This window comes from Eulemur rufifrons, chromosome 13, assembly GCF_041146395.1.
Source record: "Eulemur rufifrons isolate Redbay chromosome 13, OSU_ERuf_1, whole genome shotgun sequence".
NCBI lineage: Eukaryota > Metazoa > Chordata > Mammalia > Primates > Lemuridae > Eulemur > Eulemur rufifrons.
Genome location: NC_090995.1, coordinates 10,222,422 through 10,244,043, shown reverse-complemented (window position 1 = coordinate 10,244,043; position 21,622 = coordinate 10,222,422). Strand labels below are relative to the sequence as shown.

The following is a 21,622-nucleotide window of genomic DNA, read 5'->3' as shown; positions in this document are numbered from 1 at the left end:
ATCTACCACGCTCAGGTTATGAAGATGAAAAAGACACACCCTAGCCCAGGGTCTAGTGGTGTGTATGTGCAGGGGGCAGGGATGTTCAAGGTTTGCTATTGGTAAATCACAAGGCAGAAAGAATAAAGTTGGAAAAGCAAGAAAGGAAGCCGGTTGTGCTCATCATTGTATTTCTGGTGGCCGGTAGGCACGCGATGGTGCTGTTTGCAGGAGAGGCTCTGCCTCCCACCAGCTCCTGCACGGTAGCTTGCAAAGACGCGCTCAGCAAACCTTGGTTCTCTGATGTATTTTTTCCAGACTCCATTAGATATTGTCAGCTCCATTAGATGACTCCTAAGAACTTTCCTTGAAAATTGTCCTTCATTTATTTAATTAATGGAAGAAGAAACTGACTTTTTCAAGATACTGTAATTTCACATGAATTTTTAAGTTTATTTGGAATCGTCAGGCGTATGAAAGGGAGGGAGGTAGAGAACAGAATAATTCTAGGTTTTATTTTCCCAGAGATAGAATGTCTCTGTTTTTTCATGGGCCTATCCTCTGGGTTTTTAAAAGTAAATATTTCTTCAATGTTGATTATAACATATTTAAATAGCTTCATTCTACCCTTCGAGGTAGGAGATAAGGAAGTATAGCTGTTACTCCTAAGGAGAAGATTCTGTGTTTTTCTGAGTCAGACACATGGGATCTGAGAGTCCTGTCAGCGTGAAGGTAAAGGATTGTGATGTACTGTGTAGAGTATATATGATGTCCTAGAGTAATGTCTGCTACAGTCTAAACTTAATAAGACAGCGTTTTCTTTGTCTACATCAGGCGGTGAGCTTTTTGCCTGGGGACAGAACCTGCACGGCCAGCTGGGACTTGGAAGCACGTTCCCCTCAACCTCCATCCCACAGTTGGTGGAGCACCTCGCTGCAGTCCCCTTGGTTCAGATTTCTGCGGGAGGAGCCCACAGCATGGCCTTGTCCATGTCTGGAAACATTTACTCCTGGGGAGGAAATGAATCTGGACAACTAGGCCTGGGCCACACCAAGAGTATGGAATATATTCGCAGATTCGTATTCTCAACAAATGATATGTTAGCTTAGAGATGAACATAACATGGACTTCCCTGTCAAAACCGGTTCACATCTCCACTTTCGCTCGCACTGTTCTTCCTGATGACCTCTCTGTCTTCAGGGCAGAATCAGTCCAAGAGACAGGCATAGTGGGAAGTTGTTACTGCAGCTGAGACCCAGTGCAGGGCTGCGTGGGAGATGGGAAGAAGCACTGCCCTGGGCTCAAATACCTGGGTCCCTGTTCCCTCTTTGCAGTTTACTAACTGCAGGCCGTGCCCAGTCACTTAACTTTTCTCTAGGCCTTATTTTCTCTTTCTGCGAAGTGACACGTTTGGATGAGATGACCTCTGCATTAGCACTTGAAGTCTATTAATATAATTATATTATTACATAAGGATACTAAAATTCTATTTAGAAACTCACATATCCTGATCTTATTCTATAAGGTACATACACACAGACAGAAAAGCACACAACTCCCATTATTGAACAAAGCAGATGGCAAAATTGTTTATGATCCCAAACAACTATTAGGGTTTTTGGGTGTAAAAAATTTTGTGGCTTTCCCCAGCATAGTGATGTATGCATTACCCTGGATCACTGGTCAAATACTGCCTCTCTCCCTGACATGGTCCAGTGCTAATTTTGCAGGAGAACCCATAAGTCAGTGTTAGACAAATATTTAAAAGAGGGAAAAGAGTAAAGCAACCATTAAACTCTTTTTGCTGAATCTCTGCTTTGATGAGAAAGTAATTGTCAGGGAAAGAAAAGGTAGTGCAAGGCAAGGATACTATAGTAGAGAATTTAAAAGAAAAAATGTTTATGTTCATTAAAAGAAACATCTGATGTGCCATAATTAAAGTTGATCAAGTCAGGTAGAAACAAGAACAAGCTTTGGGAAGCAACTTGACCTTTCACTGGTGGGTGCCCCTAAGTGTGACCCTTTTAGCCACTGCTCTGCTCCCACGTTTAGACCTAGCATTTGGGCCTGAAGAGGCTAACAGAGAGCCTTTCGTGTCAGAACACAATAGGAACTGTTGCTGCTGGGTTGAGAGGAAGCAGTCTAGGTAACTCCAATGTGAAATTCAGTATTTCCTTTTGGTCACTTGAGCTGTTCTTTCCTTTACATAGATAAAGATTCTCCTTCCCTTATCGAAGCACTAGACAATCAGAAAGTTGAGTTTCTCACTTGCGGTGGCTCTCACACTGCCCTGCTCACGCAGGTGGGTATACCCTTGTGTCTTCTTGACTGTATTTCTGGAAGAATATTTTGTATGCAGAGTTAGTGTTTCCCCGGGAAGAAAGTTGGTCACTTCCCACACGTAGGACTGTCCTCTTTGTAATTTGGGAACTTTACTTTGACAATACTTTTATTTATTATTTACTGATGTAAAAGCTTTTGCATTAGGGGATATGACTTCTATATTACATTTATAGTAATTTACATTACTTCTATATTACATTTCTCTGGCATCTGATATCCTTTCTTAGGATGGCCTGGTGTTTACTTTCGGTGCTGGAAAATATGGGCAACTTGGTCACAGTTCAACACGGAATGAGCTAAGACCCCGTTTGGTGACTGAGCTCACTGGAAAAAGAGTGACCCAGATAGCATGTGGAAGGTAAGTTGTAAATGTCAGTGAAAATTGATCAAATGAATATAGTAAACTAGGTAGTAATTCAATAAAATTTCCATCAGTTTCTTTGGGATATAAGTATCAATCATTTTCAAATGAGTAAAGATAACTTGATTTCCATTATTAATCATAATGAATCTTTTAGTATACACATTTATTTTCTTTGATTTTTTTTAAATGAGCAAATACTCTTTCTGTTGTCTCTTTAGTGAAATACCTTTGTAGCTATTCAGATGTACTTTCATCTTTAAGAAAAATAAGTCATTATTTACTTATGTGGGAAAAATAAATAAGCATGAATTACAAAGGATTATTCATTAGTATAATCACTCTCTTTCACAACCCCTCAGAACCAACATGCTTTTTAGTTCCCATAATTCTTTCATAGCAACCTACCGTAATCACGGTGGAGTGTAAGACTCAGTGGTGGTTTCAGTGGAATATTCCTGAGAAATTTGTTTTTTACAGCTCACTTTTTCTAAATAAAGACAAAAAATCTTACTCAAACTCCATGATTTACTTAATTATTTTCTTTAATTATCAGATTTATCAACCTAATTCTTGCCAGTGGGATGTTGGGACTCGGTGGGGTTAAAAAATATTTTCACCCAGATATACTTAGTCTTCTTTCAGACAGTTTTTTCCTTACTAACCAAAGAGCGAATTCGGACTCTGTCTGAATATTGGGTTCATTTGTTAGTGTACCACCACCCTTCCTATGAAAGACTATTGTACATTATTTTCAGTCTATAGACATATTTTCTTATGCTCTTGGAGAAAAATTGCATAAATGGGTAATATTATTAAGGTAAACCAGAGTATTGGAATATGTTTCCCTTCACCAAAGAAAATGTTCTCTTTAGTATTTTTAAAATTTTCTTTAGTATTGATACATCATTCAATTTCTCTTCATCAAAGCAGTGTGCTTTCATTTAACAGGTGGCACACACTTGCCTATGTTTCTGATTTGGGAAAGGTCTTTTCCTTTGGTTCTGGAAAAGAGAGACAACTGGGAAACAGTGGAACACAAAATCAGCTGCTACCACTTCCTATGAAATTATCATCCAATGAAGAACTCAGATTCGGTAAATTCTATAGGAGCACAGGATTTGGAATAATATCTTTTTAGAGAAAGTGAATTTTCTAAGTGTGTAATGTGGCAAGAAAAGCAGTGTATGAATGTGAAGGGAGTTTCTCTGGACATTGGTTTCATTTTTTTACTGGAAACAATTTAAAAGATTCAGTCTAACTTACCAAGTCAAAATAATCATTATTTTATATGACTCCTTCAGATTAGGATCAATATGAATTGAAATGATAACAAAATAAAATAGACCGTATGGATTCAGAGGCATATGCAGCTCTGATTCCAGTTTTCAAGAGACTTATTAATGCCATGGTGATTGGTTCTTCTGCCTGGTTAAGTTGACCCGTAATCATGTAAAACCGTCAGGATGTTGAGCAGTTGACTTAGACCAGGTGCTGTAATTATGCTCAGCACTCACCTGTGTCAGCTCACCAATCCTTCTAGCAGTTGTGGGAGGTGTGTCCTGTCACTCCCATTTTACTGGAGGATGCAGAGATTGGAGAGCAAGGGGTAGCCACTCACAGCCAGTAAGTGGCTTGGCTGGAGTTGAATGATGCCCTGTGTAACCTCAGAGCCTGAGCTCCAGAACACTGCGGTAGAAGCATCTCAGAGCACTTTTGTTACTTGTTTCTGAAAGCTCAGTGGTGACCTAAAGTCACAAAATTTACTCATTTCTCGGGAGGAAATGAACAGTAGAGTTACTACCCTGATCAGTTCATACATTATCTTTGATTCCTTATAACTTTATTCTTCACAGCCAACAGTGATAGGTTAAATATCGAGCACATGATTTTTAGTAATGGGTGCTGAATTAAACTAATTCAGAATTGAAAATTTGTGTTTTATATATAAGCATTTATATTAATTATGTATATTAAACTGATACATTAATACACGTCAACCTTATGAATCACCTGTTTGCCAACTAGACTTTACTCCTAAATGCAGCAGCCCCAAGCTTTTTGGCAGCAGGGACTGGTTTCATGGAAGACAATTTTTCCACAGACTGAGGGGGAGGTAGATCTGGAGGGTGGGGGGTGGAGCTCTGCTGCCCGGTTGCTGACAGGCCGCAGACTGGTACCAGGGGTTGGGGACCACAGCCTAAATGCATATATTTCCGCTGCTTAATAGGTGGAAAATGTGCTGGGTATTTGTCTATTAAAAAGATAAAATGACTATGATCAAGAAGAATCTGAAGTTATTTAAACTGAATATGCATGTTTGTGCCAAATGACTTTCTAAACTCTTACTTTTTGTGCATCCTTTTCAGAAAGCCATACTTCAGAAAAGGAGTTAATAATGATTGCTGGAGGGAATCAAAGCATTCTTCTCTGGCTAGACAAAAAGGTAAAAAAAAAATCTCTAGGCTGGGCATGGTGGCTCACGCCTGTAATCCCAGCACTCTGGGAGGCCAAGGCAGGAGGATTGTTTGAGCTCAGGAGTTCGAGACCAGCCTGAGCAAGAACAAGACCCCATTTCTACTAAAAAAATAGAAAGAAATTAGGCCGGGCGCGGTGGCTCACGCCTGTAATCCTAGCACTCTGGGAGGCCGAGGCGGGTGGATTGCTCAAGGTCAGGAGTTCGAGACCAGCCTGAGCGAGACCCCGTCTCTACTAAAAATAGAACGACATTATATGGACAACTAAAAATCTATATAGAAAAAATTAGCCGGGCATAGTGGCGCATGCCTGTAGTCCCAGCTACTCGGGAGGCTGAGGCAGTAGGATCGCTTAAGCCGAGGAGTCTGAGGTTGCTGTGAGCTAAGCTGACGCCACGGCACTCACTCTAGCCTGGGCAACAAAGTGAGACTCTGTCTCAACAAAAAAAAAAAAAAAAAGAAAAGAAATTAGCTGGACAACGAAAAATATATATAGAAAAGATTAGCCGGGCATGGTGGCGCATGCCTGTAGTCCCAGCTACTCAGGAGGCTGAGGCAAGAGGATCACTTGAGCCCAGGAGTTTGAGGTTGCTGTGAGCTAAGCTGATTACCATGGCACTCTAGCCTGGGCAACAGAGCGAGACTCTCTCTCAAAAAAAAAAAAAAAAAAATCTCTAGATGTCCTATAACTTTGTGTTTTAAGCAAAACAAGGAGTTCTAGAATCCAGGTTTAGTGAATTTCAAAATCATCAGGTTACTAGGCTGACTTTGTGGGGAATACCTGGACATTATTGATCCTTTATTGTTTAAACTTCATCAATATTTACTCAAAAAATCAGATTTTCCCCTGGTGAATGTCAAATCAGTGTGATTTTCTTAGACTTTGCTTACCTTTTGGGGGGGCTCCTTGCCAATGGTGTTTCGTCATTGTCCTAGTGAGCCATAGCGTGACAGATTCTAAAAGCAACTCTGCCAGCTAGTACTAAGAAAGACCCAAGTTTCATAGGCTTATGAATAATAAGTCCATAACTTCCCTGCCCTATTTTCACCAAGGGAAATCGAGTTCTTCCCGTTTCTGCACACACCTCTTTTAGATTTTCCCTTCAGTGCTGTCTGATGTTCAGTTTAATCTGACTGTACTTGTGTAAAGTGCTGAGTGTTGGAGCACTCAGGGAAGTTTACTTTGAGTCTGAGCCCCTTTGGACAAGAAAGTGGCCACTGACAAATGGTTGATTACTCCTTGGTAGAGGTTCACTTTATGATTGTCCCAGAGCTGTATTATTCATATTTAAAGATCAGTTTTACTCTATTCTTAGAATGTGCCTAAAAGTTGGGTACCTATTTCTGACACCTCTAAATTAATGTATTTTACTTTTTCGTATGTTTCAGAATTCCTATGTTAATCTGAGGAGGAAAATTCCTGTGCTGAATGAAGGGACTGTAAAGAGATGGATTGCTGATGTGGAGACTAAACAGTGGCAGAGTACAAAAAGGTACCCCCATGCGTCTGACTGACTGCTTATATAGCTCTCTAAAGTAGCGTCTCCCAGACTGGTTCTGTACAATGCAGAGGTATGAGATTTTGTGGCCTGTTAGTGTATTAGTCAGAATTTTCCAGAGAAACAGACCAATAGAATGTGTATGTATATACCTTTATATCTATCTATCTCTCTAACTATAGAGAGAGAGAGAGAGATTAATTTATTTTAAGGAACTGGCTAATGTGATTGTAGGGGCTGGCCAACCAGAAATCTGTAAGGCAGGCCAGCAGGCTGGAGACCCAGGGAAGAGTTGCTGTTGCAGCTCGAGTCCAAAGGCAATCTGGAGGCAGAGTGCCCTCCTTGTTCCTTGGATGACCTCATCTTTTCTCTTCAACTGATTGGGTGAGGCCCACCCACATTGTGGAGGGTAATCTGCTTTCCTCAAAGTCTACGGTTTTAAATGTTAATCTCATCTAAAAAATACCTTCACAGAAACATCAAGAATAATGTTTGACCAAATATCTGGGTACTATGGCCTAGCCAAGTTGACACATAAAATTAACCATCACCACTAACGTGTATGCTCCATGAGGACAGCTTTCTTTACTGTATTACTTCTCTGGGCCTTTAATATGTTTATATATATTGTTGACTCTGTGAGCAGGAAATACAGTCTACAGTGTTTCCCAGTCCCGTTTGACCCTGGAACCACTTGTTTACGCACCTCCTATTCATAGCTGAGCAATTTGAGCAATGCTTCTCTGAGCCATAGAACTCCTACAACCTGTAAAGATTAAATTCATTCTTAGGAACATCTCCTTTTATAGATATTTTTAGGTGTGGCTTTCTAATTCTGGGAAATAGGTGTACAAAGTAGTTGTATCATAGTTTGCAAAGCATAAATGATCAAGAACTATTTGTACAATTACTTGTAAGATGAAACTGAACATATGCACCCCTCCCTCCCATTTAATTTCTGGTAATTTATTTTGTTTCCACTTCAGTGGAACAGAAATAAACAGGGCTTGCATAGTCGGTAGGGTGGGAGTCCAAGAAAGTACTGACCCTGGATCAAGCCTTTTCCTCTTTATCCGAGGCTTCTCTGAGTACATATAAACCTTTTTATTTCTCATATTTACAACTGAAATTTTGAGATTTAGCAAATGGAATCGACTTTTAGATGCCAAGACAATATGCATACAAATAGGAGACAGAGGGAGAAGTTTGAAGGACAATTATAAGATGTTGTATTTATCATGTCTCATACCATGAGGAGGCATACTGTATGATTTGGTTTAACCACTGTTTTATTCCTACTGTAGGGACATCCAAGAGATATTTTCATCTCCTGCTTGTCTGATTGGAAGTTTTTTAAGGAAAAGGTAATATATGTGTATAATAATACATTAAAATCCTATTAAAAATACCATGGAAGTATAAAAAATGATTCAAGGATAAAATAATTAGCTATATGTTTATCTCTTTTTAACAAAAGAAAATATATGCTTGCTGTAGAAAATGCCAAAAATATAGACATACAACAAAAAAGAGAGTGAAAATGACCCATAATCCATCACATGAGAGTAACAGCTAGCATTTATGTGTATGTATATCTTTTTTCTATGCAAATATATTTTACAAAGAAGGAGATCATATTATTTTATTTATTGTTTTTTTACTTAATGTTTGTCTGTTTTCATTTTATTCATTTTCCATATTCAGTATTTTTCTGTAACATCATTTTTAGGGCTGCATGATATTTCATGAGAAGGTCAGACCTTTATTTATTTAACTATTTCTTTATTGCTAGATAATAAGGGTTTTTTGCATTTTTAAATATTAGGAGAGAAAAACTTGTACTTTTTTCTCCTAAATATTTGTATGATATTATATTTATTTCTTTAAATTTTTTCCTGTTTTTTAGACACTAAATATATGTATTATTTTACAAAGAATGCATATATTTTCAGACAGTGAATCTATTCATTTCAACATGAACATTATTCATGGGTTAAGACATATATCATTAATCATTTTCTGTTGGAGTACATCGTATTTACGGTCCTGAAGCCCCTTCTTTTGGTCTCCACTTTTCAGTTTATGTAATTGAAAGAAATGGTCATCTTTTTTCAGAAATGGGAAAGACTTTTTTCCTGTGGCTTTCTATTTTTTTTTTTTAACTGGGAAAGACATATTTATTGATTGTCCATTTTGAATAAAACTGAGTTAAAATTGTCTTATGTTATAGATAGTTAATGCAGCCTTGATATTTTTGGCATTTTAGAAATAATCATACATTGTCTTCTTTTTTTTTTTTGCCCCTGCTGCTCCCTGGGTTGGATCATACATTGTCTTCTACATTTTCAATTGTATTTTTATTCAGCAAGGTTATTATGGTTATTATAAAGTTGAGAAAAAAGGTAATTTTATTGAAATGAGGCAAGCTCTAGAAGAAACTTTGCATCTAGATAGATAATCTAAGAAAGTACTTAATATTATGTCCATTTTCATTTACTTACCCATTTATTCATTTATCTTCCTCCTACAGAAGAGCTACAGAAATGATGTCTATTCATTTGGACTTAAATAAAGCAAGAAACATCTTTAAGGAGTTAACCCAAAAGGACTGGATTAGTAACATGGTGGTATTCTTCAGATTGTTATTTGGAGAAAGAAAATACACTAGAACATTTCTTATAAGAACTCAAAATTTCAGAAGAAATACTTTGTTTTTTATTTTATTTTTTTCTGTTCACTGTTTGAAGAATGAAATATTTTGTTTTAAGAGATTCTGTGAGACCCTGTGGCATATCCAGATTAAGTTAAACTAAAATAGCATGCCGGAATTTGCACATTTAGGGTGAAATAGTTGGTATAATAGTCACATAGGTTACAAATAGTCTATAAAGTGCATCTGTACACAGACACATATACACATACATGCATACACATTCCTGGAGGGAATTTTTTCAACTCCGGGCTTTAGGAAGATGATTAAGGATTTGTTTAGACTGACACACTAGAATAAGAACATTTTATATGCAATTCTTTTAAGCATAAATATAGAAATGAGAACACTTTTTCTGAGGTGAATATCCCCCTCACCAAGGACTACCTGGATTCTTCCTCTCTCTGTTTTGTTCCATTGCTCTTTCTGTTCCGTGGGTTCTAGAATGTTCTTATTCTTTCTGGGATTGTTCTTCCTATTTCAGCACCAATACTTCTGTCTTTAGGTTTTCCACTTGCAGATACTCCAGACACGCTTTCTTTATTAATGAAACTAAATCAATCTGTTCTTAATGCAGCCTTTATTAATTTATTGTTCTGTTTTATTGTACTGTTTGATCTAGGGATAGTACTTCCTGTGTTTGCTCAGTCTTTTTCTCCTGGATGTCACTGTGGTTGCTTCTTTTTTCTCTTTTCTCTTTCCTTCTTCTCCTGCCCCTCTACTCTTTTTGGTCTCTCCCTCTGTTTCTGTATCTCACTTCTCTTTTCCTTCAAGTCTTGCTCCCCTCTCTCACCCTCCCTCACCTGTTTCATTCTCTATTTTAGCTGCAAGTTTTCTCTCCTTTCTTTCAAGGGAAGATGGAAAGTTTAATCCTGTTAACTTGGGCAGAACCACGGCCCCATTAGGGATCTGAGGTAAAGTGGATCCCTAATTAGGTACCTCACTGGGACTCTGCAGCTCTTAGTCCTGCCTGTAACATTAACCCAAGAACTACCTGGTGGACTATTCTATCAACATTTGTTCTTGCCAGTTTTCTTTGATTATTTAAAATCCTCCTATTGGGGCCAGTTTAACTGTCTTTCTGTAAGATTCTGAGTCATCGCTACTGAATACAGCCATGGAAACAGCACCAAAACTAGAAGGCCATTTCTGCCCCTGTGACGGGAAAGGGTTGCATCAGTTCATCACTGAGTGCTTTCCTGCTTCCTAAGTATACCTTGATTATTCCTGGAAAACAACATCTGATATATAAGTTACATAATCATAGGGCATTTTTCACCTCCGTTGTCTCAGAAGGAGATCGCTGGATTAGGAGGCCTGTAATGTTTCTTTCTGTGATACGGACTCACAGACTTTTGGCATTTGTTCATTTATTTAGCAGGCGTTTGAATGCTTGCTGTATACTGGGTACATAACGATGACTCTTGATGAAAAATGAAAGAGACATGATCCTTGTCCTGTAGAAGCTCATGGTTTAGTAAGACAGATACATACCTGCATACTTTAGTGCAAAGACTGGGTGTGTTTTACACTCCACTGTGTTCCCTACTGCCTATCTTAGAATGCAGTGAGTGTACTATAAGTATTTTTGGATGAACTCAGTCATTATTCGGATGGCGAATGGTCAATTCTACTTAGAGTACTCAAAACAAGCTACCCAGAGGAGTTAGGAATTTACCACGTGGCTGCAAGGATAAGGGGATTCCAGGCAGCCAGAATAGTACAAACCAAGGCATAGTGTATGAAACAATAAAGCTGGCTTGAGAGCATCATGATAGTTCTAAAGGGTCTGGAGTAGGCCAGGAGGTTTGGGGATGTGGCTGATCATGAGCAAGGAGGTAGGAGGAGTGTGTGCCCTTGAGACATGAAAACAAGAGTTGTCAGGTGTGTGTCATTGCAGGGGCTGAACCTCATCGTAAGAGCCCAACATAGTATTTTAATATAAAAATAGATAATTATAAGAATTTGTATATTTAGAGATATCATTTAGCCAATATCTCATAATGATTAAGAGTTTAGGCTTCGGAGTCAGAAATATCTAGGAGAAATTCCCACTTTGCTGTGCGACCTTAAGCAAATTACTTAATTTCTCTGAAGCACAGATTTCTCATCTGTAAAATGGGATTAATAATATCATCTATGTTATGGAGAAACTACAAGGATTAAATGACCTAACTAATATACGTAAATCACTTAGCATAATATCTGACAATAAGTACTCCATAAATACTAGCTTATCTGCATAGTCTTATCGTCATAGTGGGTTTTTAAAGAAATGATTACTACTAAGTACACATAACAAATAAAAATTCAAAATTCTGTTTGAATTTTTCCTGAACAATTGCATCTGGACTGGGGAGACTGCAAGGAGATTGGAAGGGCTAGAAACTGGAGTTTGTGATAGAGACAGATAGTCCTATGGGAGGGTAATAGGGAACTATGGTAAGTTTTGTTGTTGAGATTGTTACTTTCTGCCTGTCTTTTGATTTTTAATTTTATTTTACTTTTTTTGGGTTCTGACAAATTCTTCCTCTAAAAAAAAAATTAGGTGTGATAATGTGAAATGAGGGTAAAATGTAGCACTTCCTGGGAGAGGGCTGCCTGGGAGTTCTCAATCCACCATTCATCCAGTGTAACCCTTGCACGTAGGATTTCTTGAGCTTCGTGCACCCCAACAATTGAATGGGGAGAATACTTGTCCCATATCCCAAATACCTCCCATATTTGGGAGGCTAGATAAGATGGGATGTAAACATGGATTTTTAGAAAAACTAAATGATTATTCTAATTTAGTGTTGGAATGCAATTCCAGGTTCTGTACCTCGTTTTATTACTGTTAAGTTGCACCCAGTTCCTGCTGAGTTTTGAGTGCCTTTTCCCTGATCCTTTCTGACCACAGATAAGCATCTGTCTCAAGGATAATCTGCTCAAAAACCTTACATTTCATTCTCCACACCAAGAAGCCTTAGCGGTATTCTTCCTTCTCCCAGAATGTCCTGTGATGCATGAAGGTAACAGCTGGGAGACCCTGGTGATTCTGTTTGCGGAGGCTGTTTGTAAACTGAGTGACCAGTCTTCATGCGTTCTGGGTAAGCTTGATCATTTACATTTGAAAATACTTTACCCATCTTCTCAATGGAAAGACATGCCTAGTAAAGTTATGGCAAAACTTAGATAATTATAAATGCATTCATGTTTTTAGTTCATATTCTTAGCATGCTCTAAAGATGCTATAATAATTATTGCAGTCATCTAAAGTAGATTGTTCTAGTACCTTTCTAGAGGTCTTGGAATGATACATGCATGGCTGGGTCTTGAGGTCCTTTGTCCATAACTTGTCATTGTGGAAAATTTCACAAACACAGAAATTGAAACAATAGTACAGTGAATACCCATGTACCCTCTACCTTAGAGTAGCAACAATAAATATGCTGCCATATGTGTTTTTGCTCTGTTTATGTACAGATGACATTTTATTTTTGATGAGCTATTTGAAAGTAAATTGAAGACATGAGATTTCACTCATCATATTTTAGCATTCATCTAAGAATATAGAATGCTACATCACCATGACATCATTATCATGCCTAAGAAAATTTGCCGTAATTCCATAATATTATCTAATATTTGAGCCATATTCAAATTTCTACACTTTTCCCAAAAAGTATTTTACAGCTTTTTTTTTTTTTTAAGGAATCCAAGTCACTTGTTTTGTAGAATGTCCCACATCCGGATTGTGTGATTGTTTCTTCCTCTCCCTGTATTTCCAGTACACTGGAAGTTAGGTATAGGAGCATGAATAGACTTTAATGGAGTTTTTGACATATATAGCGTATATGCAGTCCAAGAAAGTTCATTTTTTATGTTTTATTAAATATCAAATATAACATTATAAGTGATGAAAAGCTACTTTAAAGCTCTTTTTGTTTTTTAAAATGCTATTTTTTAAGAGTTAAAAACTAAGGCTGATAGCACAAAAAGAGAGTTGTATAATCACAAAAAATTCTTAATTTTTAATATATTATACTATTCATTGGGGCAAAGACTGTGATAATTTAATTTTGTCAGTATTGTTTTTTGCACAAGTTAATTACATCAAGTTTGTGGTTCTATTAACTGTCAAGGAATACTCCCAGGATGTTAAATTCTAAACTTTTAATTGCAATTCACTGAAAAGCTTATTATAAATGTGTTTTTGTAGTTATAATCTGTACTGAGATATTTTGTTATGTGTTTGGGGAAATAATGACACTTTTTACGTTTAAGAATCCAAGAGAAGTCTGGGCCTGGTGGCACCATACTGGTAGTCCCAGCTATTCAGGAGGCTGAAGAAGGAAGATCGCTTGAGCTGGGGAGTTCAAGGCTGTAGTGCACTCTGATTGCACCTGTGAATAGCCACTGCACTCCAGCCTGGTCAACATAGCGAGACCTTGTCTCCAAAAAAAAAAAAAAAAGCCAAGAGAAATTATGTGCTAAAAATTATATTGACCTTCTTTGTAAAGGTCAAATGTACAGAGATAGATAATAAAATAGTGGTTGCTAGTGGTGGCTAGGAATCGGGGCAGGGGTAGAAAATGTGGAGATGCAGGTCAGAGGATACAAAGAAGGAGACATGTAGGATCAACAAGTCTAGAGATCTAATACACAACATAAGGACTACAGTTAATAAAATTGTATTAGGGATTTTCATTAAATAAGTAGATTTCAGCTGCTTTTGTCAGAAAAGTAACTATGTGGGATGATAGATATGTTAATTTGCTTTGCTATAGTAACCATGTTATTATCTATATGTAATTCCATAACATCATGTTGTAAACCTCAAATATACACAATGAAATTTACTTTTCCAAAAATTTGCCTTCTTTGTATTCCTCAGAGGAGTACTGGGCAACTCTGCAAGAATGTGCTTTTGGCAAACTGGTCCAAATGTTTAAAAGAGCCCTCATCTCTCAACTGCATTATTGGACTGGAAGCGGTGAGAATAACTGTCATGTTAAAGCTCTCCTAGAAATGTTGAAAAAGCTGCACAAGGTGAGTTTATTTAGAAACTTCTATGTCTTTATTTGGCAATAAAAATTTCCTTGCTTTCAACTGGCCTGAATCTTAAGTAGACTCATAAGAGACATGGGAAGTTTATATTGCTATTTTAAAATATTTCTTGTGAATTATATCATGCATATAAAAAGGAACATATACCTATGTATAGTTTGAAAAAAAACAGTAAACACCAGTGTACCTACAACCCATGTTAAAAGTTAAAATATTTTAGACATGCTTTAGAAATGCCTATGTATCCTCACAAATCGCAACCCCTTTACCTCCCCGAGGTAGCCATGATCCTGGATTTTGAGTTAATCATTCCCTTGCTCTTTATTTTATTACTGTTAATATAGGTATGTATCTCTAGACACTCTGTTGTTTAATCTTGCTGTTTTTGAAATTTATATCAATGGAATACATGCTTCTTACACTTAATATTTTATAGATTCACTTAGATTAATTCTTATGGCTGTATTTCATTCATTTTCACTCTGCATTTTAGTCCATTGTATGAATACACCATAATTTACTTACCCATTCCCATATTGATGGATATATGTGCTATTTGCAATTCTTGGTTTCATTGGTTTGGCTTGGTTTGTGGAGGGGGGTGGTTCCTCTATGAGAAAACATGCTGCTATACACATTTTCGTGTGTATCTTTTGCTCTTCATGTGTCATGAGTTGGTTTTGGTTTTTACACGTAATTCTGGAATTGATAAATTGTAGATATGTATGTGTTCTTTACTGGGCGTGACAAACTGTCTTCTGAAGTAGTTGGACCAATTTAAGTTTATCATCTTATCATCAGTCTTTACTATTAAATCTTAGATATTCTTTATGTCCATGAAAATTTGAGCCTTTGGCAATGGAGGAATTGGATAGAATTTTATTCTGGTCATCAAAAAAGAATGTTTAATTTAAAATTTAATCTGATAATCTAATTAACAGCCATTAAGCAAAATTGTTTTTAAATATAAAACTTTTTCACAAGTCATTTTTTGTTTTATTTTCTTCTGCTATTGGTAGATAAGTAGGTCTTGGATTTATTTTGCAAACAAGACCTGTTCTATCTACCTTTTCGTTAAGAAGGCTAAAAGCAGTGTCAGCTTGATTTCAGTGACTCTATTTTCTTAGTCTCCAGTCATAAGTCACATTTTATCAAAGGTAAACCAGACTAGATGTCAACTGCCTGAATCTCACAAATCATATTTTATTTAAGGTAAACCAGACTAAATGTCAACTGCCTGAAAATATTTTTGAAGTAGACGAACTCTCACACTACCTCAATTTTTACGAAGAAGCAAGAAGGAGGTCCTCTTGGAAAATGAGCCTGGTAGGTGTGGCCATGTTTAAAGGGGGGAATTTATAATCAGTGAATTACTACAGGCATTTCTGCTATAACGTGCGACATGAGTTTCTGAAAAACCTTGTGTCTGCAAAATTGCACAATAGGAATAGCAGGGCTTATGGGAAAAGTAAGACTTCTCAGAATCTGTGCAGTTTTGTAGCCAGAGCACGAGCAGAAAAGCGATCGATACCTTGGGAGATAATTTGGATCAACCAGGCAAGCAGCTCACGGAGAGTGCCATGAGAATGTGAAAAAGGCACAAAGAGAAAAGGGTAGAAATCTGTCCATGCTCTAGTTAGAGAAGGACCGAGACGACCCAGGTGGAAGTGGAGCTCCGTAGAAGACAGTGCAGCTCCCCAGGAGCCAGGAGCCGGCAGTAGAGGGATGAGGCTTTGGGGAGGGTGTCTTGGGCACAGGGATTCCCTTTTTATTTTCTGAAAATACAGTTGAAGGGCTCCTGCTGCCAGGACAGCAGCTGACCTTTCTCTGAAGGTTATAATTCTACTCCTTCTAGCGCTTGGACCCTGGCCCAGCAAAAATCATGTATGAGCTAACCCGCTCTCCACGTTCTGTCGTTCCCCTGTTTACCAAATGCCCCTGAGCTAATGCACATCGCAGAGACTCAGGCGGCAGCGGAGCAGGACTGGGAAAGTGTCCAAAGTTTGTATTAATTGCTAAATTAAATGGGCGTTGAAGATTCTAGGTTTATATACCTTTCATTGATACATATAAAACACATTTTCTACTACTAGTACTACTGTTCAGCAGTTTGGATTGTTTTGCCTAGACGTACGGATGACTCATACCACCACCAATGTAAGGTTACGAAGTAAGGTGTAAGATTTCTCTGTCATTTATCAGAATTATTGTCATTTCCATTTTTAGGGGACTTCAGATGTACAGTGTTGTGTCTTCAGTAACTTTCCATTTATCTTTAATGCTCTGTCGAAAACTAAACTACTATATTCAGATTCATTTTTAAAAAAGGTATGTATGCCTATTTCTTTGTCTTCATTAGCATAAACCACATGATAAATACCATCTTAAGCATGTGATATTTTTGGGGTGATAAGGGAGCCGTCCACTGGTGAAACCAATGGTCAAGGCATTCAAGGAAGAAGGCAAGGCAGATTGTCATGATTTGGGTTGGCTTGGCCATGAGACATATTAGGGCCTTGCTAGCAAGGGACAGAGCTTGGGCAACTGATGTAGTTGTTGGGTTTTTACTAGAAGTTGGCAGCAGCAGCCCTTGGTCTTCTGAATAGTACTCAGAGGTATAACGAACTTGGGCTTGATCAGGACTAGCACCAGTATTTAAGTAGGTGCAATCTCATGAAAAGATATGGCAGCAAGAATGGAGGTAGCAGAGGATACTTGAAATTAGGACCCTGATAAATGGCTGGTACTCTGTGATGATACCATAATAAAGGTTTGTAAAAGTCCCCTTTTTTTAGTGTGCAGTACTGTCACCAACTGAGGTGGTTGTGTTTGTTGGTATATCCAGCAAAGTGGTTTTGAACTTAAAACTGGGCAGTTGAAAATACCCAGGGAAATGTATCAGGTAATCCCTGTCTCATTGTATTTTTATAAGGATTAAATTTGTTAATATAGGTAAAGCATTTAAAACAGTGCCTTACACAAAGTACCCAAAGGTATTAGGTATTGTTATCACTTTTACATATGCAGACATGTATATGTAGACATAATATGCAAATATGTGTCTTTTGATACTTTCACATAATGCATTTACATTAATAAAACAAAACAGGAAATTGATTAATTATTATGAGTCCTAAATGTGACCATTAATGAAATATTTAACAAAGAAAATTGAAAGAAGAAAGATCTAAGAACTCTTACAATCTCTTCTCTCTTAATTTTAAACAAGCTTCCAGTGATAATTTTATGGAACTGGTATATGATTGCTCCTGCTTCTGCTAAGAACCACAGACTTTAATGACCTCAAATTGCCATTTGGTTTCAGAACGAACATTCTCTCTCTCTCTCTCTCTCTCTGGCGCGTGCTCTCTCTCATCTAGGTTTTCCCCCTAGAGGACACTATCTTTGAGAATTCTGTCATACCTGGATTTTTCCTACAGCCCACTTCCTCTCTAAACATCTGAACTTCTCTTCTGAATGATACTGTTATGCCTCAGTGCATTGTTTTAGTGCATGCTAATACATCGCTGAGCCTATTAATGATAGCTAGCGTTGGTAACTTAAGCATTAATAATTGTGTTTATGGGACACAGTGGTCCAATGAGACTTACAGTTGGTCATGTACCTGCTAATCCAGGTTGGCTCCCCAAAGTCTTTCATTCTGATTGATTGATTGATTGATTGACAGAGTCTTTCTCTGTCCCCCGGGCTAGAGTGCGGTGGTGTCATCATAGCTCACAGCAACCTCAAACTCCTGGGCTCAAGCGATCCTCCTGCTTCAGCCTCCCGAGTACCTGGGACTACAGGCGCGCACCACCACACCTGGCTAATTTTTTCTATTTTTAGTAGAGACAGCATCTTACTCTTGCTCAGGCTGGTCTTGAATTCCTGGGCCCAAGTGATCCTCCTGTCTTGGCCTCCCAGAGTGCTAGAATTACAGGCATGAGCCACTGCACCCAGCCCAAAGTCCTTCATTCTTCAGGTCCCGCGTTTCTTCTGCTCACTGAGAGCAAATTATCTCCAGTGGTGTATATAAGGCTCTTTTTGTAAATGTGATGTGCCCTTATAAACAGACTCAGTTTATTTCACTTTATAAATTTGTACTTAGAGAGGGCCAATGGTAAAATGAAGTAAAACATTTCTGTTTTCCTAGGAGAAAAACATTAGAGCTTATTTGAGGTTGGCAGAAATTATAGAACAAAGAGGATCCGAGATTGTCCCTTTTCTGCAGCCTGCCGTTGCTCTAACAGTCAGGAGGAGTCATTTGATTGAGGATGTTTTGAATCAGCTAAGTCAATCTGAGAATGAAGACCTGAGGAAGGAGTTGTGGGTAAAGTATAATTCTCACTGAATATTTTTACTGCTGAGAGAAGAAAAACATACGAGAATGTAATGAAGAGTCCCTTAGAGGGGAAATTGTCCCCCTTTGCCACAGAGGTTGTCTGTCTGGGGCTTCCCTAATTCCCTAGTTACCTTAGGGTTGCAGGTGGTGGCCGTGGGTGCTCCGTACGTTCGGGCTAACGAGCAGCAGGCAGGTGGTTGCTCTCCCCGGCCCTGCTCAGGGAGAGTCCAGTACTGGCCCTAAGAGGCCCAGTCTGCCCTGGGCTGGCTGGCTACCCGGCAGTGATGTGTTGTTCGCTCTGTTTCCTCAGATTTCATTTCATGGAGAAACTGAGTTAGAGTTAGGAGGAGTCAGGAGAGAGTTCTTCCACTGTGTGTTTCAAGAGATGACCCGGCCAGAATACGGGATGTTCTCATACCCTGAAGAGGCTTCCTACATGTGGTTCCCCGTCAGGGTAAGTCCTCTTTGCTTTGCTTATGGTATTTTGTAACAGAAAAAGTATATACCACATAACATAGAAAATTCAGTTGTCTAGACTGTTTGTATTCGGAGAGGAGTTACTGGTATGATAATCTTTAATTCCTAGAAGGTGATTATTTTCTTTAGACCAGAGCCCCTTTTCCCCTGGTTCCCATGTCTGTTCACACAGGAGAACTCAAGGAATATACTTTTTTGGCCATTTATAGAATGTCTGGATAAAAAAGAACCCTTTCTTAGGCACTCATTCTTTGTTTCCGTTCTATTTTCCTGATGAATTTGAAGACAAAGGCTATGGAAAGAAATTCTGAAAACTGTAGTTTATAAGGATTACTGAGCCTAATGTATTTTTATTCTAGTTATGCTTTTACTAACCAAAACTGTGGCAGGGATTTAAATTGACATGACCAAATATAAATCCTAAATATGTTTAGCATGAGGTTTTTATTTTATATTTTTTATTTTTATTTATTTTTTTTGAGACAGGGTCTCACCCTGTTGCCTGGGCTAGAGTGCCGTGGCATCAGCCTAGCTCACAGCAACCTCAAACTCCTCGGCTCAAGCATCCGCCTGCCTCAGCCTCCCAAGTGGCTGGGACTACAGGCATGTGCCACCATGCCCGGCTAATTTTATATATATATATACACACACACACACACACACACACACACTTTAGTTGTCCAGCTAATTGCTTTCTATTTTTTTAGTAGAGATGGGGTCTCGCTCTTGCTCAGGCTGGTCTCGAACTCCTGAGCTCAAACGATCCGCCCACCTCGGCCTCCCAGTAGCATGGGGTTTTTAAATTTTAACTTGTAACTTGATTTTCTGAAAGAGGAAAAAAGTTTATTTAATATAAATATTTTATAGTACTGATAAACACTCATAATACTTTAATCTTTTTTTTTTTTCCTCTTTTCAGCCTAAATATGAGGAGAAGAGATATTTTTTGTTTGGGGTTCTATGTGGACTTTCCCTGTTCAGTTGCAACGTTGTTAATATCCCTTTCCCACTGGCGCTGTTTAAGAAACTTTTGGGCCAAGTACCATCATTGGAAGACTTAAAAGAACTCAGTCCTGTTTTGGGAAAGTAAGTAAACATAGTTCCTGAAAAAAGGACCTATGTAACACCCCCATGTTATTTTCAGGTTCAATAGCATTTTAAACCGATTTTAACTTTGGCCAGAATTGTTGGATAATAGTTTTATTTTCTAAAATTAAGAAGAGTTGATGATTGCCATGACTAGTCCTCAATGCTTGCAGTAATCTTTGAACTTTTCCTGTGTAGAAACAGTTATGGACAGAGCATAGTACAGAGAGCCCCCACCTAGGGCAATACCTGGCGGAGCTGTGGAGGCGGGGTCGCACCAGAGACCCCAGCACAGTGGAGCTGCCAGTGCGCAATGCAGCCTGGGAGAGCCCTGGGTGGACTGGGCCCGGCACAGCCATGGGTGGGGCTGCCTGGAGCTTTGGAGGCCCAGGGCCAACCCCAGTTTGTCCTGAAGATGAGACATTCAGTCCAAGATTTTCCTCAAGCTTTAAGATCTAATGTCACTTGCCCTGTTGGGTTTTCGACTTTCATGGAACCTATTGCCCCTTTCTTCTTTCCTGTTTCTCACTTTTAGAATGGGAGTGTCTATCCTGTGCCTGTCCTACCATTGTGTTTTAGAAGCGCATAACTTGTTTGATTTCCTAGGTTCACAACTAGAGAGCAATTTGCCTCCCTTACCCTCAAAAACACCACAATGAATAAAACATGGTCTATTATATTACTATACAGTAATAAAAAAAATCCAGTGGAAAAAGAAGTCAACTTAGATTCCACCTTACCCCAGAGGCCTTTTGCAACGACACGCATCCCTTTGGAAAGAGTTAACTAAGCTCTTTCAAGCTCTACCCGTACCGTTTCCATAGTTCTCTGGCTGCGCCTACCTCGCTGTACTGTAGATGAGACTTTCAGCAGCATGTATTGCCCATCGGGCTCCGAGTTTATTGGTAGTAATGTCTTAGTCTCAACTTTACATCCCCTTTGCCTGCCACATTAGGGGCTGCTCCAGTGTTTGTTGAATAAACAAATGAGTGAATGAGCGTCACTTTAAAAATACGTATAAAGTACCATAGGCTGACAGGATGGAAACGTCAAAAACTTGGCCCCTGTCCGTTTTGATATAATCTCCATTGTCCCAGGTACATTGAAACAATGAAGGCATCAAATTTCAGGTCTTTCGTAAGCTTGATAATATCAGGCCAAGAGGTACAGAGATCCTTTGACCTACCTGCTCCTCAGATTTCCTAAGTGATAACTGATATTTCACAGGAAACCTATTATTTGTTCTGTAAGTAAGTTCAAAAGCTTAAATAAAGGTGATAATTCCCCTTTGAATGCTTT

General features: G+C 38.5%; 1 protein-coding gene and 1 non-coding gene across 2 annotated transcripts in view; one reads left to right on the top strand and one right to left on the bottom strand.

Annotated features, from left to right (window-relative positions):
• Nucleotides 1–21,622, top strand: part of HERC5 (HECT and RLD domain containing E3 ubiquitin protein ligase 5) — a 30,871-nt gene that overhangs the window by 4,064 nt on the left and 5,185 nt on the right. Inside the window, exons 4-18 of the mRNA XM_069485516.1 lie at nt 814–1,035; nt 2,190–2,281; nt 2,550–2,680; nt 3,635–3,780; nt 5,053–5,129; nt 6,550–6,653; nt 7,964–8,023; nt 9,190–9,283; nt 12,269–12,458; nt 14,246–14,400; nt 15,631–15,744; nt 16,645–16,746; nt 18,572–18,748; nt 19,071–19,214; nt 20,157–20,323. Coding sequence (XP_069341617.1) covers nt 814–1,035; nt 2,190–2,281; nt 2,550–2,680; nt 3,635–3,780; nt 5,053–5,129; nt 6,550–6,653; nt 7,964–8,023; nt 9,190–9,283; nt 12,269–12,458; nt 14,246–14,400; nt 15,631–15,744; nt 16,645–16,746; nt 18,572–18,748; nt 19,071–19,214; nt 20,157–20,323 — 1,975 coding nt within the window. The remainder of the gene's footprint in view (nt 1–813; nt 1,036–2,189; nt 2,282–2,549; nt 2,681–3,634; nt 3,781–5,052; nt 5,130–6,549; nt 6,654–7,963; nt 8,024–9,189; nt 9,284–12,268; nt 12,459–14,245; nt 14,401–15,630; nt 15,745–16,644; nt 16,747–18,571; nt 18,749–19,070; nt 19,215–20,156; nt 20,324–21,622) is intronic.
• Nucleotides 15,426–15,552, bottom strand: LOC138394023 (small Cajal body-specific RNA 15). The gene has a single exon (XR_011235290.1). It is a non-coding gene; the product is annotated as a small Cajal body-specific RNA 15 (non-coding RNA).